This window comes from Delphinus delphis, chromosome 1 (assembly GCF_949987515.2).
Source record: "Delphinus delphis chromosome 1, mDelDel1.2, whole genome shotgun sequence".
In the NCBI taxonomy this organism is placed as follows: Eukaryota; Metazoa; Chordata; class Mammalia; order Artiodactyla; family Delphinidae; genus Delphinus; species Delphinus delphis.
In genome coordinates this window covers 31,141,680-31,159,486 of record NC_082683.1, presented here as the reverse complement: position 1 = coordinate 31,159,486, position 17,807 = coordinate 31,141,680, and the positions used below count along the sequence as shown (strand labels likewise).

Sequence of the window (17,807 nt, the reverse complement as noted above, 5' to 3'; positions counted from 1 at the left end):
TGGGGAGTGACTGCTCAATGGGTATGGGGGTTTTGTCTGGGGTGATGAAAAAGTTCTGGAACTACATAGTCGTGATGGTTGCACAACACTGCAAATGTATTTAACGTTACCGGATTGTACACTTTTAAATGGTTAATTTTATGTTTATTTTACCACAATTCTTAAAAAATGTAATTTGAGGGGTGACTTACTTAAGGTTACTTTACAGCCGATAGGTTGTAGAGCTGTGTTTTAATCCCAGTCATCTGGCTCTATGGCTCATGACTTTAAAAAAAAAATTCCAGTGAAAAACTTTATTTTGGGCCATGTAGGAAGTTTAGATACACTGGACTGAGCTGAAAATATCAGTAGCATTGGATACCGTTGATTAAGCCCATGCTGGTGACAAACAGTATGTTCTATCTAGTCTTCACAGTGACCTTGAAAAGTTAATATTATTTAGTTTGTGTGTGTTTGTGTGTGTGGTAAAATATACATGACATAAAATTTACCCTTTTTACCGTTTTTAAGTGTACAATTCATGGCATTCACTGCATTTACACTGTTATCCATCTCCAGAAATTTTTCATCTTCCCAAACTGAAACTCTGGATAGTACCGATGAAACATATAACTTCCCATTCCCCCTGTCCCCCCGCCATTCTATGGCTCATGGTCCCAGGTCCAGGGCTATTGTCTGGGGTTGCACATAAAAATAAGACATGACCACTTTCCAGGTCTGTCTAGCCTGTGTACCTGCCCTCTAGTGACCTTGACACTGTGTCTTTCTCCACCACGTTAGAGAAGTCCAGTTGCAGGACGACAGAGTCGTTGAAGTGTGCACAGGATCCTCTGTGGCCTGTGGCTGGGGAGCGGGAGAAGGAAGCCAGGCGATGGAATATGGTTGGGATGAAAGGCAGGGATGAAGGAATTGCAACAGGAAGCTCTGTTAGGAAGGGTGAAGATAAGAATTGGGAAGATACTGCTTGTCTTCTTTCTTCCCGGATTGTTCGGAGGAGTACGTGAGAATTTGCATGAGGATGTGCTTTGAAGAGACTGGGGTGCTCTGCACACTTCCTTAGGACTCACGTCATGACTGAAGTGGACTTGTTTTAAGGGCATAACTCAGCAGAGCAGTTTTAGTGGGGGATGCAGATGATAAGATGTTTAGTGGATACAAACTCCTCCTTCAAGACACTAGGCCACAAGGGGAGGGAAGAAATAGTACAGTGCTTGAGACTTTAGGGTCCAGCAAAGGTCTCACAGATATGACTTTGTTTTTATTTTATCTTATTTTTTTTAAGTTTAAGGTGTACAGCATAATGATTTGACTTACATACATCACGAAATGATTACCACAGTAGGTTTAGTGAACATCTATCATCTCATATAGACAAAACTTCAAAGAAATAGAAAGAATCATTTTTCCTTGTGATGAGAACTCTTGGGATTTACCATCTTAACAACTTTCATTTATAATGTACAGCAGTGTTCATTATCTTTATCATGTCGTACATTACACCCCTAGTACTGTTATCTTATAACTAGGAGTTTGTACCCTTTGACTACCTTCATCTAATTCCCCCTCCCACTCACCCCTTTGGTAGCCACAAATCTGATCTCTTTTTTTATGAGTTTGTTTTCGAAGCATAATTGACCTACAACACTGTTAGTTCCTGGTGTACAACACAGTGATTCGTTATTTCTGTACATTTCAAAATGATCACCATGAAAAGTCTAGTTGTCATCTGTCACCATACAAAGCTATTACATAATTATTGACTGTATTCCCCACACTGTACATTTCATATCTGTGACATTTATTTTGTAACGGAAAGTTTGTACCTCTTAATCTCCCACCTTTTTCTCACCTCCTCCCACCACCACCACTCTGGCAACCACCTGTTTGTTCTCGGTATCTATGACTCTGTTTCTGTTTGGTTGTGTTGTTCATTTGTTTTGTTTTTTATTTTACTTTTTAATTTTTATTTATTTATTTTGCTTGTGCTGGGTCTTAGTTGTGGCATGAGGGATCTTTAGTTGCGGCATGTGGACTCTTAGCTGTGGCATGCATGTGGGATCTAGTTCCCCAACCAGGGACTGAACCTGGGTCTGCTGCACTGGGAGCTTGGAGTCTTACCCACTGGACCACCAGGGAAGTCCCTGTTTTGATTTTTAGATTACACATATAAGTGAGATCATACAGTATTTGTCTTTCTCTGTCTGATTCATTTCTTTTAGCATAATACCCTCTAGGTCCATCCATGTTGCTGCAAATGGCAAGATTTCATTCTTTTTCATGGCTGAGAAATATTCCTCTGTGTGTGTGTATGCACACACACACACCACATCTTCTCTATCCATTCATCTACTGATGGGCACTTAGGTTGCTTCCATATCTTGGCTGTTGTATATGATGCTGCAACAAACATAGGGGGGCATATATCTGTTCTAGTGTTTTCGTTCTCTCTGGATAAATGCCCAGAAGTGGAATTGCTGGTTCATATGGTAGTTCTATGTTTACTTTTTTGAGGAACCTCCATACTGTTTTCCATAGTGGCTGCACCAATTTACATTTCTACCAACAGTGCATGAGGGTTCTCTTCTCCACATTCTGGCCAACACTTGTTATGTTGACTTTTTGATAACAGCCATTCTGAAAGGTATGAAGTGATTTGTGATTTTCTTGGTGGGTGGGGGGGCGCACCTCACGGTTTGTGGGATCTTAGTTCCCATACCAGGGATTGAACCCTCGGCCACGTCAGTGAAAGTGTGGAGTCCTAACCACTGGACTGCCAGGAAATTTTCCTCATTGTGGTTTTGATTGCCTTTCCCTGATGATTAGTGGTGTTGAGCATCTTTTCATGTGCCTGTTGACCATCTGTATGTCTTCTTTGGAAAAATGTCTATTCAGGACCTCTGGCCATTTATCTTTTCTTTTCTTTTCTTTTTTGAATTTTATTTTATTTATTTTTTTATACAGCACATTCTTATTAGTCATCCATTTTATACACATTAGTGTATATACGTCAATCCCAGTCTCTCAATTCATCCCACCACCACCACCCCCAGCCCCGCTTTACCCCCTTGGTGTCCATATGTTTGTTCTCTACATCTGTGTTTCTATTTCTGCCCTGCAAACCAGTTCATCTGTACCATTTTTCTAGGTTCCATGTATATGAGTTAATATACGATATTTGTTTTTCTCTTTCTGACTTACTTCACGCTGTATGACAGTCTCTAGATCCATCCACGTCTCTACAAATGACCCAATTTCATTCCTTTTTATGGCTGAGTAATATTCCATTGCATATATGTACCACATCTTCTTTATCCATTCATCTGTTGATGGGCATTTAGGTTGTTTCCATGACCTGGCTATTGTAAATAGTGCTGAAATGAACATTGGGGTGCATGTGTCTTTTTGAATTATGGTTTTACCTGGGTATATGCCCAGTAGTGGGATTGCTGGGTCATATGGTAATTCTGTTTTTAGTTTAAGGATCCTCCATACTGTTCTCCATAGTGGCTGTATCAATTTACATTCCCACCAACAGCGCAAGAGGGTTCCCTTTTCTCCACACCCTCTCCATCATTTGTTGTTTGTAGATTTTCTTATGATGCCCATTCTAACTGGTGTGAGGTGATACCTCATCATAGTTTTGATTTGCATTTCTCTAATGATTAGTGATGTTGAGTATCTCTTCATGTGTTTGTTGGCCATCTGTATGTCTTCTTTGGAGAAATGTCTATTTAGGTCTTCTGCCCATTTTTGGATTGGGTTTTTGTTTTTGTAATATTGAGCTGCATGAGCTGTTTATATATTTTGGAGATTAATCCTTTGTTGATTTTGTTTGCAAATATTTTCTCCCATTTGAGGGTTGTCTTTTCATCTTGTTTATGGTTTCCTTTGCTGTGCAAAAGCTTTTAATTTTCATTAGGTCCCATTTGTTTATATTTCCATTTCTCTAGGAGGTGGATCAAAAAGGATCTTGCTGTGATTTATGTTATAGAGTGTTCTTCCTATGTTTTCCTCTAAGGGTTTTATAGTGTCCGGTCTTACATTTAGGTCTCTAATCCATATTGAGTTTATTTTTGTATATGGTGTTAGGTAGTGTTCTAATTTCATTCTTTTACATGTAACTGTCCAGTTTTCCCAGCACCACTTATTGAAGAGATTGTCTTTTCTCCATTGTATATCCTTGCCTCCTTTGTCACAGATTAGTTGATCATAGGTGCATGGGTTTATCTCTGGGCTTTCTATCCTGTTACATTGATCTATATTTCTGTTTTTATGCCAGTACCATATTATCTTGATTACTGTAGCTTTGTAGTATAGTCTGAAGTCAGGGAGTCTGATTCCTCCAGCTCCATTTTTTTCCCTCAAGGCTGCTTTGGCTATTCGGGGTCTTTTGTGTCCCCATACAAATTTTAAGGTTTTTTGTTCTAGTTCTGTAAAAACTGCCATTGGTAATTTGACAGAGATTGCATTGAATCTGTAGATTTCTTTGGGTAGTATAGTCATTTTCACAATATTGATTCTTCTAATCCAAGAAAATGGTATATCTCTCCATCTGTTTGTATCATCTTTACTTTCTTTCTTCAGTGTCTTATAGTTTTCTGCATACAGGTCTTTTGTCTCCCTAGGTAGGTTTATTCCTAGGTATTTTATTCTTTTTGTTGCAATAGTAAATGGGAATGGTTCCTTAATTTCTCTTTCAAATTTTTCATCATTAGTGTATTAGAATGCAAGAGATTTATTTGCATTAATTTTGTATCCTGCTACTTTACCAAATTCATTGATTAGCTCTAGTAGTTTTCTGGTAGCATCTTTAGGATTCTCTATATATAGTATCATGTCATCTGCAAACAGTGACAGTTTTACTTCTTCTTTTCCAATTTGTATTCCTTTTATTTCTTTTTATTCTCTGATTTCCATGGCTAGGACTTCCAAAACTATGTTGAATAATAGTGGTGAGAGTGGACATCCTTGTCTTGTTCCTGATTTTAGAGGAAATGCTTTCCGTTTTTCACCATTGAGAATGATGTTTGCTGTGGGTTTTTTGTTTATGGCCTTTATTATGTTGAGGTAGGTTCCCTCTATGCCCACTTTCTGGAGAATTTTTATCATAAATGGCTGTTGAATTTTGTCAAAAGCTTTTTCTGCATCTATTGAGATGATCATATGGTTTTTCTTCTTCAATTTGCTAATATGGTGTATCACATCGTTTGATTTGTGTATATATATTGAAGAATCCTTGCATCCCTGGGATAAATCCCACTTGATCATGGTGTATGATCCTTTTAATGTGTTGTTGGATTCTGTTTGCTGGTATTTGTTGAGGATTTTTGCAGCTATATTCATGAGTGATATTGGTCTGTAATTTTCTTTTTTTGTAGTATCTTTGTCTGGTTTTGGTATCAGGGTGATTGTGGCCTCATAGAATGAGTTTGGGAGTGCTCCTTCCTCTGCAATTTTTTGGAAGAGTTTGAGAAGGATGGTGTTAGCTCTTCTCTAAATGTTTGATAGAATTTGCCTGTGAAGCCATCTCATCCTGGGCTTCTGTTTGTTGGAAGATTTTTTTCATCACAGTTTCAATTTCATTACTTGTGATTGGTCTGTTCATATTTTCTGTTGCTTCCTGGTTCAGTCTTGGAAGTTTATACCTTGCTAAGAACTTGTCCATTTCTTCCAGGTTGTCCAATTTAGTGGCATAGAGTTGTTTGTAGTAGTCTCTTAGGATGCTTTGTATTTCTGCGGTGTCTGTTGTAACTTCTCCGTTTTCATTTCTAATTTTATTTTTATTTATTTATTTATTTATTTATTTATTTATTTATTTTGCAGTATGCGGGCCTCTCACTGCTGTGGCCCCTTCCGCTGCGGAGCACAGGCTGCAGCCGCGTAGGCCCAGCGGCCATGGCTCATGGGCCCAGCTGCTCCGCGGCACGCGGGATCCTCCCGGACCAGGGCATGAACCCACGTCCCCCACATCGGCAGGTGGACTCCCAACCACCGTGCCACCAGGGAAGCCCTCTAATTTTATTGATTTGAGTCCGCTCCCTGCTTTTCTTGATGAGTTTGGCTAATGGTTTATCAATTTTGTTTATCTTCTCAAAGAAACAGCTTTTAGTTTTATTGATCTTTGTTATTGTTTTCTTTGTTTTTATTTCATTTCTTTCTGCTCTGATCTTTATGATTTCTTTCCTTCTGCTAACTTTGGGTTTTGTTTGTTCTTCTTTCTCTAGTTCCTTTAGGTGTAGGGTTAGATTGTTTTTTTGAGATTTTTCTTGTTTCTTGAGGTAGGCTTGTATTGCTATAGACTTCCCTCTTAGAACTGCTTTTGTTGCATCCCTTAGGTTTTGGATCATCGTGTTTTTATTGTCATTTGTCTCTAGGTATTTTTGATTTCCTCTTTGATTTCTTCAGTGATCTCTTGGTTATTTAGTAACATATTGTTTAGCCTCCACATATTTGTGTTTTTTACGTTTTTTTCCCCTGTAATTGATTTCTAATCTCATAGTGTTGTGGTCAGAAAAGATGGTTGATATGATTTCAAGTCTCTTAAACTTACTGAGGCTTGATTTTTGACCCAGGATGTGATCTATCCTGGAGAATGTTCCATCTGCACTTGAGAAGAAAGTGTAATCTGCTGTTTTTGGATGGAATGTCCTATAAATATCAATTAAATCTATCTGGCCTATTGTGTCATTTAAAGCTTGTGTTTCCTTATTAATTTTCTGTTTGGATGATCTGTCCACTGGTGTAAGTGAGGTGTTAAAGCCCCTCACTATTATTGTGTTACTGTCAATTTCCTCTTTTATAGCTGTTAGCAGTTGACTTATGTATTGAGGTGCTCCTATGTTGGATGCTTATATATTTATAATTGTTATATCTTCTTCTTGGATTGGTCCCTTGATCATTACGTAGTGTCCTTCCTTGTCTCTTGTAACATTCTTTATTTTAAAGTCCATTTTATCTGACATGAATATTGCTACTCCAGCTTTCTTTTGATTTCCATTTGCATGGAATATCTTTTTCCATCCCCTCATTTTCAGTCTGTATGTGTCCCTAGGTCTGAAGTGGGTCTCTTGTAGGCAGCATATATAGGGGTCTTGTTTTTGTATCCATTCAGTGAGCCTGTGTCTTTTGGTTGGTGCATTTAATCCATTCACGTTTAAGGTGATTGTCAATATGTATGTTCCTATTACCATTTTCTTAATTGTTTTGGGTTTGTTTTTGTAGGTCCTTTTCTTCTCTTGTGTTTCCCACTTAGAGAAGTTCCTTTAGCAGTTGTTGTAGAGCTGGTTTGGTGGTGCTGAATTCTCTTAGCTTTTGCTTGTCTGTAAAGCTTTTGATTTCTCCATCAAATCTGAATGAGATCCTAGCTGGGTAGAGTAATCTTGGTTGTAGATTCCTCCTTTTCATCACTTTAAGTATATCATGCCACTCCCTTCTGGCTTGTAGAGTTTCTGCTGAGAAATCAGCTGTTAACCTTATGGGAGTTCCCTTGTATGTTATTTGTCATTTTTCCCTTGCTGCTTTCAATAAGTTTTCTTTGTCTTTAATTTTTGCCAGTTTGATTACTATGTGTCTCGGTGTGTTTCTCCTTAGGTTTATCCTGTATGGGACTCTCTGCACTTCCTGGACTTGGGTGGCTATTTCCTTTCCCATGTTAGAGAAGTTTTCAACTATAATCTCTTCAAGTATTTTCTTGGTCCTTTCTCTCTTTCCTCTCCTTCTGGGACCCCTATAATGCAAATGTTGTTTAGTTTAATGTTGTCCCAGAGGTCTCCTAGGCTGTCTTCATTTTTTTTCAGTCTTTTTTCTTTATTCTGTTCCACAGCAGTGAATTCCACCATTCTGTCTTCCAGGTCACTTATCCGTTCTTCTGCCTCAGTTATTCTGCTATTGATTCCTTCTAGTGTATTTTTCATTTCAGTTATTGTATTGTTCATCTCTGTTTGTTTGATCTTTAATTCTTCTAGGTGTTTGTTCTTTAATTCTTCTAGGTCTTTGTTAAACATTTCTTGCATCTTCTCGATCTTTGCCTCTATTCTTTTTCTGAGGTCCTGGATCATCTTCACTATCATTATTCTAAATTCTTTTTCTGGAAGGTTGCCTATCTCCACTTCATTTAGTTGTTTTTCTGGGGTTTTATCTTGTTCCTTCATCTGGTACATAGTCCTGTGCCTTTTCATCTTGTCTGTCTTTCTGTGAATGTGGTTTTTGTTCCACAGGCTGCAGGACTGTCCTTCTTCTTGCTTCTGCTGTCTGCCCTCTGGTGGTTGAGGCTATCTAAGAGGCTTGTGAAAGCTTCCTGATGGGAGGGACTGGTGGTGGGTATAGCTGGGTGTTACTCTGGTGGGCAGAACTCAGTAAAACTTTAATCTGCTTGTCTGCTGATGGGTGGGGCAGGGTTCCCTCCCTGTTGGTTGTTTGGCCTGAGGCAACCCAGCACTGGATCACACCAGACTCTTTTGTTGGGCTAATGGCGGACTCTGGGAGGGCTCATGCCAAGGAGTACTTCCCAGAACTTCTGATGCCAGTGTCCTTGTCCTCACGGTGAGACATAGCCACCCGCTGCCTCTGCAGGAGACCCTCCAACACTAGCAGGTAGGTCTGGTTCAGTCTCCTATGGGGTCACTGCTCCTTCCCCTGGGTCCCGATATGCACACTACTTTGTGTGTGCCCTCCAAGAGTGGAATCTCTGTTTCCCCCATCCTGTCGAAGTCCTGTAATCAAATCCTGCTAGGCTTCATAGTCTGATTCTATAGGAATTCCTCCTCCCGTTGCTGGACCCCCAGGTTGGAAGCCTGATGTGGGGCTCAGAACCTTCACTCCATTGGGTGGACTTCTGTTGTGTAAGTGTTCTCCAGTTTGTAAGTCACCCACCCAGCAGTTATGGAATTTGATTTTTTTGTGATTGTGCCCCTCCTACCATCTCATTGTGGCTTCTCCTTTGTCTTTGGATGTGGGGTATCTTCTTTGGTGAGTTCCAGTGTCTTCCTGTCAATGATTGTTCAGCAGTCAGTTTTGATTCCCGTGCTCTCGCAAGAGGGAGTGAGAGCATGTCCTTCTACTCTGCCATCTTGAACCAGTCTCTCCCTATGGCCGTTTTTCAATTGGCTTGTTTGTTTTCTTGATGTTGAATTGTATGAGTTCTTCATATATTTTGGATATCAACCCCTTGTTGGATATATCATTTGAAAACATCTTTTTCCATTCAGTAGGTGGCCTTTTCCTTTGTTGATAGTTTTCTTTGCTGTGCAAAAGCTTTTTAGTTCGATGTAGTCTCGTTTGTTTATTTTTGCTTTTGTTTACCTTGCCTGAGGAGACATATCCAAAAAAATATTGCGAAGACTGATATTAAATAGCAGACTGCCTGTGTTTTCTTCTAGAAGTTTTATGGTTTCAGGTCTTACATTTTAGTCTTTAGTCCATTTTGAGTTTATTTTTGTATGTGGTGTGAGGACATCTTTTCCCCATTGTATATTCTTGCCTCCTTTGTTGTAGATTAATTGCCTGTTTAAGTATGAGTTCATTTCTGGGCTCTCTATTCAGTTCCGTTGATCTATGTGTCTGTTTCTGTGCCTGTACCATACTGTTTTGATTAATGTGGCTTTTTATATAGTTTGAAATCAGAGAATGTGATACCTCCTGTTTTGTTTTTCTTTTTTAGGATTGTTTTGGCTGGATTACTTGTGAAACTAATAAAGCGTAAGCTTCAGACTTCTACTTGCATGGGCTCCTTCTAAAGCAGTGTATGTACATTTATAATTTTTTTATTTTGTAATTTTAATTTTATATTATTTTTTCCAAAGAACCCCCCTCCCTAATTGTTTAAGTTTCAGGGTACACAAAATCTGTACCTACTGCTGCATAGAGGGCAAAAATGTAGTGAAATCCTATCATGCAGATATAATCATGGTTAATTCTCCAGATGTTTTCCTGTGTAACAATATATTACTTTTTACAAAAATTGGATTGTACTCTATGTAGTATCTGGCAACATTATTTTTTCCCCTTAATATATTTGAGCCTCCCCCACCCCTTTTTTTGACCTGAAAACATTTGATTGAAAGATTTAAATAGTTCAAGCAGAAGTGAAATATAACAGAAGTAAACCAAAAGGAGAAGGACAGTACAGCTAGCACCATGACACAGGGAGAGGAAAGAGTATGGAGAGCAGGCCTCACTGTTACAGACATGCTGCCTCAGTAACCTATGTATCTGCTTGGTATCACCTAGCACAGCTGTAACTGTACAATTATTTGTGTAATTTTTATTGACCTCAGCCTCCTGCATGACATTTTAAACACTTTGGGATAGGGATGGTGGCCTGATACAGAGTAGGTGTTCAACAGGTATCTGTTGAATAAATCCTTGAGTGTTTGGATGTTGAGGATTGAGTTCAAGGGAATACTGGATGTGGAAATTAGTAGGAACTCAGCCAAGAGTGTCAGATGTCAGAGAATTGTTGGAAGGATGTGTTTTAGCGAGGGTGTTAATGTTGTATCTGGAGAACCAGTAAGGAAGGGTCTACTTAATTCCCAAGTGCTACAGAATGGGCAAGGTGGCATTTTAGAAGGAGATAAATAAATAAATAAATTCTGATAATTTAGAAGGAGAAGATGTGGGTTTAAATCATTTTTGAGGGGGGAATGGGAAGCGAAAATTTTAACCTATAATGGGGCCCCTAGCATAGTACCTGATATATAGTCAATGCTCAGTAAATCATTTTTGATTCTGAATCAGAAACTAGAGATCTGTGTTTGGCCTGGGAGCAGAAGCAAGATGAAACTAAGAAGGGAAAGGAGATTATTTACTTAAGCTGGACAAAACTGAGTTCAGTTATGCAGTGGTTTGGGCTCTGAGATACTTCACCTCGTGGCAAAGCTACTTCTTACACTAGTGGTTGCTTTGAGAGTCAGTGGCAGAGGGGAAGGAATCGGTATATGAGGTAGAGTTGCCATCCCAAATTTCCAGTCCATCCTTTGGGTGGTGTCAATAGGTGAATTCATAAATGACTTCTGGGGAGTCCTCTCCCTCCACTGGGGAGACTCTAGTGCTTTTTCACCATTGCACACTGGTGACGAGGGTATGGATATTATGTATGTTTGGGCACCAGATCTTCAGCTGCCTTCTATTAACACACAGGAAAGGCATTGGAAACCAATGGTTATGCCAGAGAGCCCAGGAAAGAGCCATGGCCCGAACACTATAGGGTCATCTGTTTTTCCCTGACATTCATGTCCCTTTCAGGTGGAGGGTGGACCCAGGATAATGGCTGCTGCTCATAATTTGGAAATGGAAGAAGACGTGAATCTAAATAGGGATAGAGAGATGAAAGAAATGCTGGAAGAGGAGAAACTGAGAGCGGACAGGGCAGGTAAAGATCCCTTCAGGCTTAAAAAGGTCCACAGGATTGTCTCAAAATGGATGCTTCCTGAACCAGTGCGAAGAACATACCTGGAAAGAGCGAACTGCCTCCCACCCCCTGTGTTCATCATCTCCATCAGCATTGCTGAGGTAAGCATTCGGGGTGGTGGGCACTGGTGCAAGGACCTCTGGGGGGCTGCACACACACTGCGGCTTTAGATCAGGTCTAGATAAAGACTGAAAAACGTAAGAGGAGAGCTTGGCGGTGGCAAGTACAGCACACACAGAACTCGACCTCACCCTCTCCAGAGTTCCCTTCCCAGGTTTTTCTTATGTTCCCAGTCACTTTTAGGCAAGGGTTGAGTTTTATTTTTCAAACAACTCCCCTGCCCAGCAGTGACCACAGTTTTAGTGGTTTCGTTTCATTTTAGTTTGTGGGGACTTTAGAAATCAAATGATTTTGGGGTTGCAAATGGGTTTGATCTCATGAACCAACTTTGATTGATTGGTAAGGTCTATCAGGAGCCATATGTTTAGAAGAATTATAAGTTGCCTCCAGATTTCAGTAGGAAAAAAATGGGATCCTGTAATGATGTCTACTATGGGCAGCATGTAGTGGGTTTCAGACTCTGGTCTAGTGAGCCCTTTTGTTTTCCAGAAAAGAGTGCAAGGCCCAGAGACATGGGGCGATTTGCCCAAGGCCACATACTTAGTTACTTGGCCAGGACTGGGCTTCTCCTGAGCCTTATCTCACCCAGCTTTTTCTCCCACACCATGATGCCTCATAAAGGAATTGACAGAGGATGGCTGCCTGTGGGGTGTGACTTTAGGGCCATTAGGAAGTCATCCTCTTAATTCCCACTGATGCCTCAACTTCCTTATCAGGGACTGTATTAGTCAGGATTCTTTAAAGAAGCAGAACCAATAGGATGTATACACCCGCACACACACACACATTATCTATCTATGTATCTATCATCTATCTACCTACACATGTATATGGAGAGAGAGAGATTGATTTATTTTAAGGAATTGGCTCCTGTAATTGTGGAGGCTTGGCAAGTTTAAAATCTACAGGGTAGGGGCTTCCCTGGTGGCGCAGTGGTTGAGAGTCCGCCTGCCGATGCAGGGGACACAGGTTCGTGCCCCGGTCCGGGAGGATCCCACGTGCCGTGGAGCGGCTGGGTCCGTCAGCCATGGCCGCTGAGCCTGAGCGTCCGGAGCCTGTGCTCCGCAATGGGAGAGGCCGCAACAGTGAGAGGCCCGCGTGCCGCAGAAAAAAAAAAAAAAAAAAAAAAAAAATCTACAGAGTAGGCCAGGACTGGAGACCTGGGGGTAAGACTTATAGTTGAAGACCAAAGGCCATTTTTTAAAAAAAATAATTTTATTTATTTAATTAATTTTTTTGGTTGCGTTGGGTCTTAGTTGCGGCATGCAAGGTCTTTTTTTTTGTTGCACCTTGCGGGCTTCTCTCTAGTTGTGGCGCACAGGCTTAGTTGCTCCACGGCATGTGGGATCTTAGTTCCCCAACCAGAGATCAAACCCGTGTCCCCTGCATTGGAAGGTGGATTCTTTACCACTGGACCACCAGAGAATTTCCTAATTAAAAATTTTTAAACACATTTGGGAATTCCCTCGCAGTCCAGTGGTTAGGACTCAACGCTTTCACTGCCAGGGGCCCGGGTTTGATCCCTGGTTGGGGAACTAAGATCTGACAAGCCATGTGGCATGGCCAAAAAAAAAGAAAAAATCTTTTTTAAAACAAATTTTTTATTTTGGAATAATTTTAGCTTTACAGAAAATTTGCAGAGATAGTACAGAGAGTTCCTATATACCCTTGACACAATTTCTCCCATTGCTAATATCTTATATTTCCATAGTACATTTGTCAAAACTAAGAAACTCATATTAGTATATTAGTATTAACTAAACACAGGCTTAATTTGGCCTTTTCCAATTTTTCCATTAGTGTCCTCTTTCTGTCCCTCTTGTACCCTCGAACCCAGGGTATCATGCTGCATTTAATTTTCACATTCCCCCCAGTTTACTCTGATCTGTGACAGTGTCTCAGTCCTTTTTTTGTTTTTTTTTTTGCTTTAAAATATACTGTTTATTTTTTCTCCAATTATAAAAATAATACATTGTCCAAACAGATAGTTTAGAAAACACAAAAATCCACCCAGGAAAATGACAACAAAAGCCCTTTCATTCCACCAGCCAGAGATGAGCGCTGCTGGTGTCTGTACAAAGGCACATCTGAGGCCATGTGCCCGGTCCTGGGCTCCGCAGAACTGAGGTTGGGACTGCAGGCCATGAACTTACAGCGAGACACACATAAGAAAGCCAAGCAGGATAAAGGCGGAGTCTTGTCCTCCAACAACTAGAAGCCGTTTCTTCCTCCTCGGCACATGGTGAGGGCCAGCGTCCCAGGCCCCGCAGAGGCCCCCCAGCAGCTGCCAGGGGAGCACAGTCTACCCAGACGCTCTGGAATGATTTTGAAATCTGGAGCAGATTCACGGCTACCCGCGTGCTAATTTCACTCACGGCTTCCAAATCTGCTCCCTGGGCCAGTAGCGGGTGGGGAGAGGGCTCTGGCCGGGGTGCCCGAGGGGCCTGGACACGGGCCATCACTTGCAGAGAAATGCCCGGGAGCCACGCATCTCATGGGGGACTGGCCTGCCAGGACCTCACCACGTATAGACGATGCCTTTAAGTCCGGGCAGAAGACAGAGAACTCACACTAAAAGGAAGGCTGCAGTAAGGCTCCAAAGTTTCTGCACGTAGAGCGGTGGCCTTAAAATCCCCTCCCCTTGGCCATTTTTGATGCTGCAGAGCCCCATCCACCCGGGGACACAGGAAGAGCACGTCCCGGCTCCCTGGGGACAGGGCTGGCCTTTCCTCCTCTCAGCCAGACGCCCACGTCCATGGCCACAGGCGACGCCCCAGGGCTCCACGGGGCACAGCGGGGATCTGCGGGCAGGGACCCTGAGCCTGTGGGTGCAACCGCGGGTTCCAGAGCGGGCACCAGGAGATGGGGGTTGGATTCCCAACTCTGCCGCCCACTGCCCTTGGACCAGGCAGTCTCTTGGGCCTCCGTTTCCTCGACTATAAAACAGGAATAACGCCCACCTCATGGGCTACTGAAGGGACTAAATAAAACATGAGAAGCAGGTCACAGCACTGGCCCATCTCAAGGGTCAATAAATGTCACAGTACCCATCACTCTTTCCCATTAACCTGCTTCGTGTCAACCCTGTGGCTCTCATTTTTTAAAAAACTGTCCCTCTGAGCACTGACCAAAGCCTGGGGGGGAGGGGGGGTTAAATGAGAGGTTTATCCTATCCAGAGCCAACCTGAGTCTATATCCAGCCAGGCCTGCCAGGTGGCGAGAACCCATGAGCCAACGGCCTGGATCCTGGATCAGAGACAGCAGCCCGGCGAGGGCTCTGCCAGGGCTGCGTTCAGACTGGAGAGCAGACAGGACCCAACAAAGGATAGGCTTGTGTGGAGGGGCCCTGTGGGGGGCACCGAGGTGATGCAGGCAGACCTCAGGGGAAGGAAGCCCTTTCACTGGCCAAGCTGGAACCCTCCCTGCAAAACAATGAATCCCCCATCATTGTTTTGCCTTTAATCATATTTTAAACACTTAACATACGAACATCTGTTCCTTGATGTTTTGTCTGTTCGTCTGTCATCAAAATGAAAGTCCAGAACCTTCTGTGCTAATTTTAAAGTTGGGCTGAACGTTTAATAATGAACAAAGCTGCTTAAATTTCCCTCTAGTTTTGTCTAAGTCTTCGTGAAGTTTATCATAAGTAGGGTCATCATAAGGGAATTTCTGAATCATTGCAATCAACGATTCTAAGACCTTCATCTATTTGCTGTCTTTCTCAGTGGAGCAACCGTGCAGGAGACATCTCCAAGCAAAAGCGAAACCTTGGTAGCACCTGATCTCAGATCCGATTTTAGCTCCATGAAACGTGCCATGCTGCCTTCCTTCAATCATACCCAAACTACTTCCTTTTTCATAGCCTTCCTGATACCCTTCCCCGTGAAACCTCTCATCCGCCATCACGATGGCGTCGAATGCGTCCTGATTGCTGACCGTGGCGGCAGCCGTCTCGCCCCTGCCCCTGCCCCTGCCCTTACCCCTCACCCCTCGTAAGGGCAGACCTTACGAGGTCTGCCGCCGCAGACCCGCGAGGCTCGTGCACGGACGCACCACTCCTGGGGAGGCGAAGTCCACTTCCCAGTTTCAGTTTTTGCTTTCCATGGCTTTGATAGTCTTGAGGAGTACTGGCCGGGTATCCTGTAGAATGTCCCCCAGTGTGGGATGTCTGATGTTTTTCTCGTGATTAGACTGAAGTTATGGGTTTGAGGGAGGAAGACCACAGAAGTGAAGTACCCTTCTCATCAGATCACGTCAGGTAGCAGAGGACAGGGGACATCCACACGACATCCCTGTGACGTTCACCTTCATCACTTGGCTAAGGTCATATTTGCCAGGCTTCTCCACTGCAAAGTTACTATTTTTCCCTTTCCCTCCTCTGTTCTTCAGAAGCCAGCAGTGACTTAATTTCACATTAAGTTGTAAATGAACGACCAAATAGTGAGTGTGGGAAGATGAGGGCAGTGGGTATTTAAGAGGGGAAAGTGGGTTCGAAAGATTCTTCTTTGCAGTTTGGTCTACAACTGCTCCTGATCGCTGGAGGAAGCGCCCACAGTTGTAGGGTCAGATATATGGCAGGGAATTGAATTCCTGTCATCTTCTGAGCACATGCTAGAGAGTGGCCCTCTTGAGAGCTAATTGTTTGAAACAGAGGTAGTGCCCGTGCGCTTTAACGGGGCCTCTCTCTGCAGAAGGTGTGGTTAACGTCTGTGTCTGCCCCTCCCTGTCAGCTGGCAGTGTTTATTTACTATGCTGTGTGGAAGCCGCAGAAACAGTGGATCACCTTGGACTCGGGCATCTTGGAGAGTCCCTTTATCTACAGTCCTGAGAAGAGGGAGGAAGCCTGGAGGTTTATCTCATACATGCTGGTGCATGCTGGGTAAGGACTGACAGTTAAGTCACTGATATCAGAGGTGACTATAAGTCATTGTAACCCTGAGCATTTGTTCGGTGCTTTATTATTATTATTTTTTAAATTTTTTATTTATTATTATTTTTTTTCTTTTGCGGTATGCGGCCCTCTCACTGTTGTGGCCTCTCCCGCCGCGGAGCACAGGCTCAGCGGCCATGGCTCACAGGCCCAGCCGCTCCGCGGCATGTGATATCTTCCCGGACCGGGGCACGAACCCGTGTCCCCTGCATCGGCAGGCGGACTCTCAACCACTGCGCCACCAGGGAAGCCCGGTGCTTTATTATTGATCAGGCACTTTCACGTCCATAATCTTGTTTGAGCCTCATGGCAACCCTAGGAGGCATGTATTACTCCTGCTGTTTCGTGTCTGAGGCTTATGGGATGTAGACTCTTGCTCCGTGTCCCACAGCTAAGTTGTAGAGTGAGGATCTCAACCCATTAGTGCTAACTCTAGGTCCAGTGTACTTTGTATTGCATTGTAACTGCCTAATATTGGTATGTATGTAGGAATATTAATGAAAAGAGAAATCGTTACCAAACCAGAAGTGTGTCCCTCAAGCTGTGTGATGTTGTTAAATGTTCCTTTGAAAATGTGAATCATCAGTGCCATCCTCCACACCTCTGCCAAACACTTAAAAAATTAATTCCTGAGCCTTTCGATGAGTGTATAATAATGTTCATTTAGAATAATACAAGCAATAGGTGATGTGGAGCCTGCCATTTTTGGCAGGTACAGTTTTTAAAAAAAAATTATTTATTTGTTTTTGGCTGCGTTGGGTCTTTGTTGCTGCGTGCGGGCTTTCTCTAGTTGCGGTGAGCAGGGGCTACTCTTCGTTGTGGTGTGTGGGCTTCTCATTGCTGTGGCTTCTCTTGTTGAGGAGCACAGGCTCTAGGTGCTCAGGCTTCAGTAGTTGTGGCTCACAGGCTCAGTAGTTGTGGCTTGCGGGCTCTAGAGCGCAGGCTCAGTAGTTGTGGTGCATGGGCTTAGTTGCTCCGTGGCATGTGGGATCTTCGCGGACCAGGGCTCGAACCCGTATCCCCTGCATTGGCAGACAGATTCTTAACCACTGCACCACCAGAGAAGTCCCTGCTTACAGTTTCTTAAATGCTAATAGCCTTCTGACCTTGATCAGAATCCGTGATTCACCATGCGCACTGCAGACAGTGAGCAGCTCGCTGCTGGCCCCTCCTCTCTGGTGGGCTCCTGGGGTTTCAGATGAGGCCAACTTCATGTATGCAACCTACCCAGCCCTGGACCTTGAAAGATAACTCTGGCCAGTGGCTAAATAGGGATCCATGGCAGGACACAGGGCTCAGAGGCATGACAAGTTAGGGACAAAATCACCAATTGCCCCATTTCTGTGGATA

General features: G+C 42.9%; 1 protein-coding gene and 1 pseudogene across 6 annotated transcripts in view; one reads left to right on the top strand and one right to left on the bottom strand.

Annotated features, from left to right (window-relative positions):
* The window catches only part of RHBDL2 (rhomboid like 2), a 56,690-nt gene that overhangs the window by 15,821 nt on the left and 23,062 nt on the right, over positions 1 to 17,807 (top strand). For 5 of the 6 annotated variants that reach the window (XM_060019748.1, XM_060019735.1, XM_060019743.1 and 2 more), the window contains exons 2-4: positions 9,659 to 9,740; positions 11,242 to 11,508; positions 16,258 to 16,406. In XM_060019748.1, the coding sequence (XP_059875731.1) occupies positions 11,263 to 11,508; positions 16,258 to 16,406 (395 nt within the window). In that variant the 5' untranslated portion in view covers positions 9,659 to 9,740; positions 11,242 to 11,262. The remainder of the gene's footprint in view (positions 1 to 9,658; positions 9,741 to 11,241; positions 11,509 to 16,257; positions 16,407 to 17,807) is intronic. The other variant, XM_060019728.1, reaches the window with a different exon arrangement.
* On the bottom strand, positions 15,053 to 16,137 carry LOC132425212 (protein LTO1 homolog pseudogene; annotated as a pseudogene).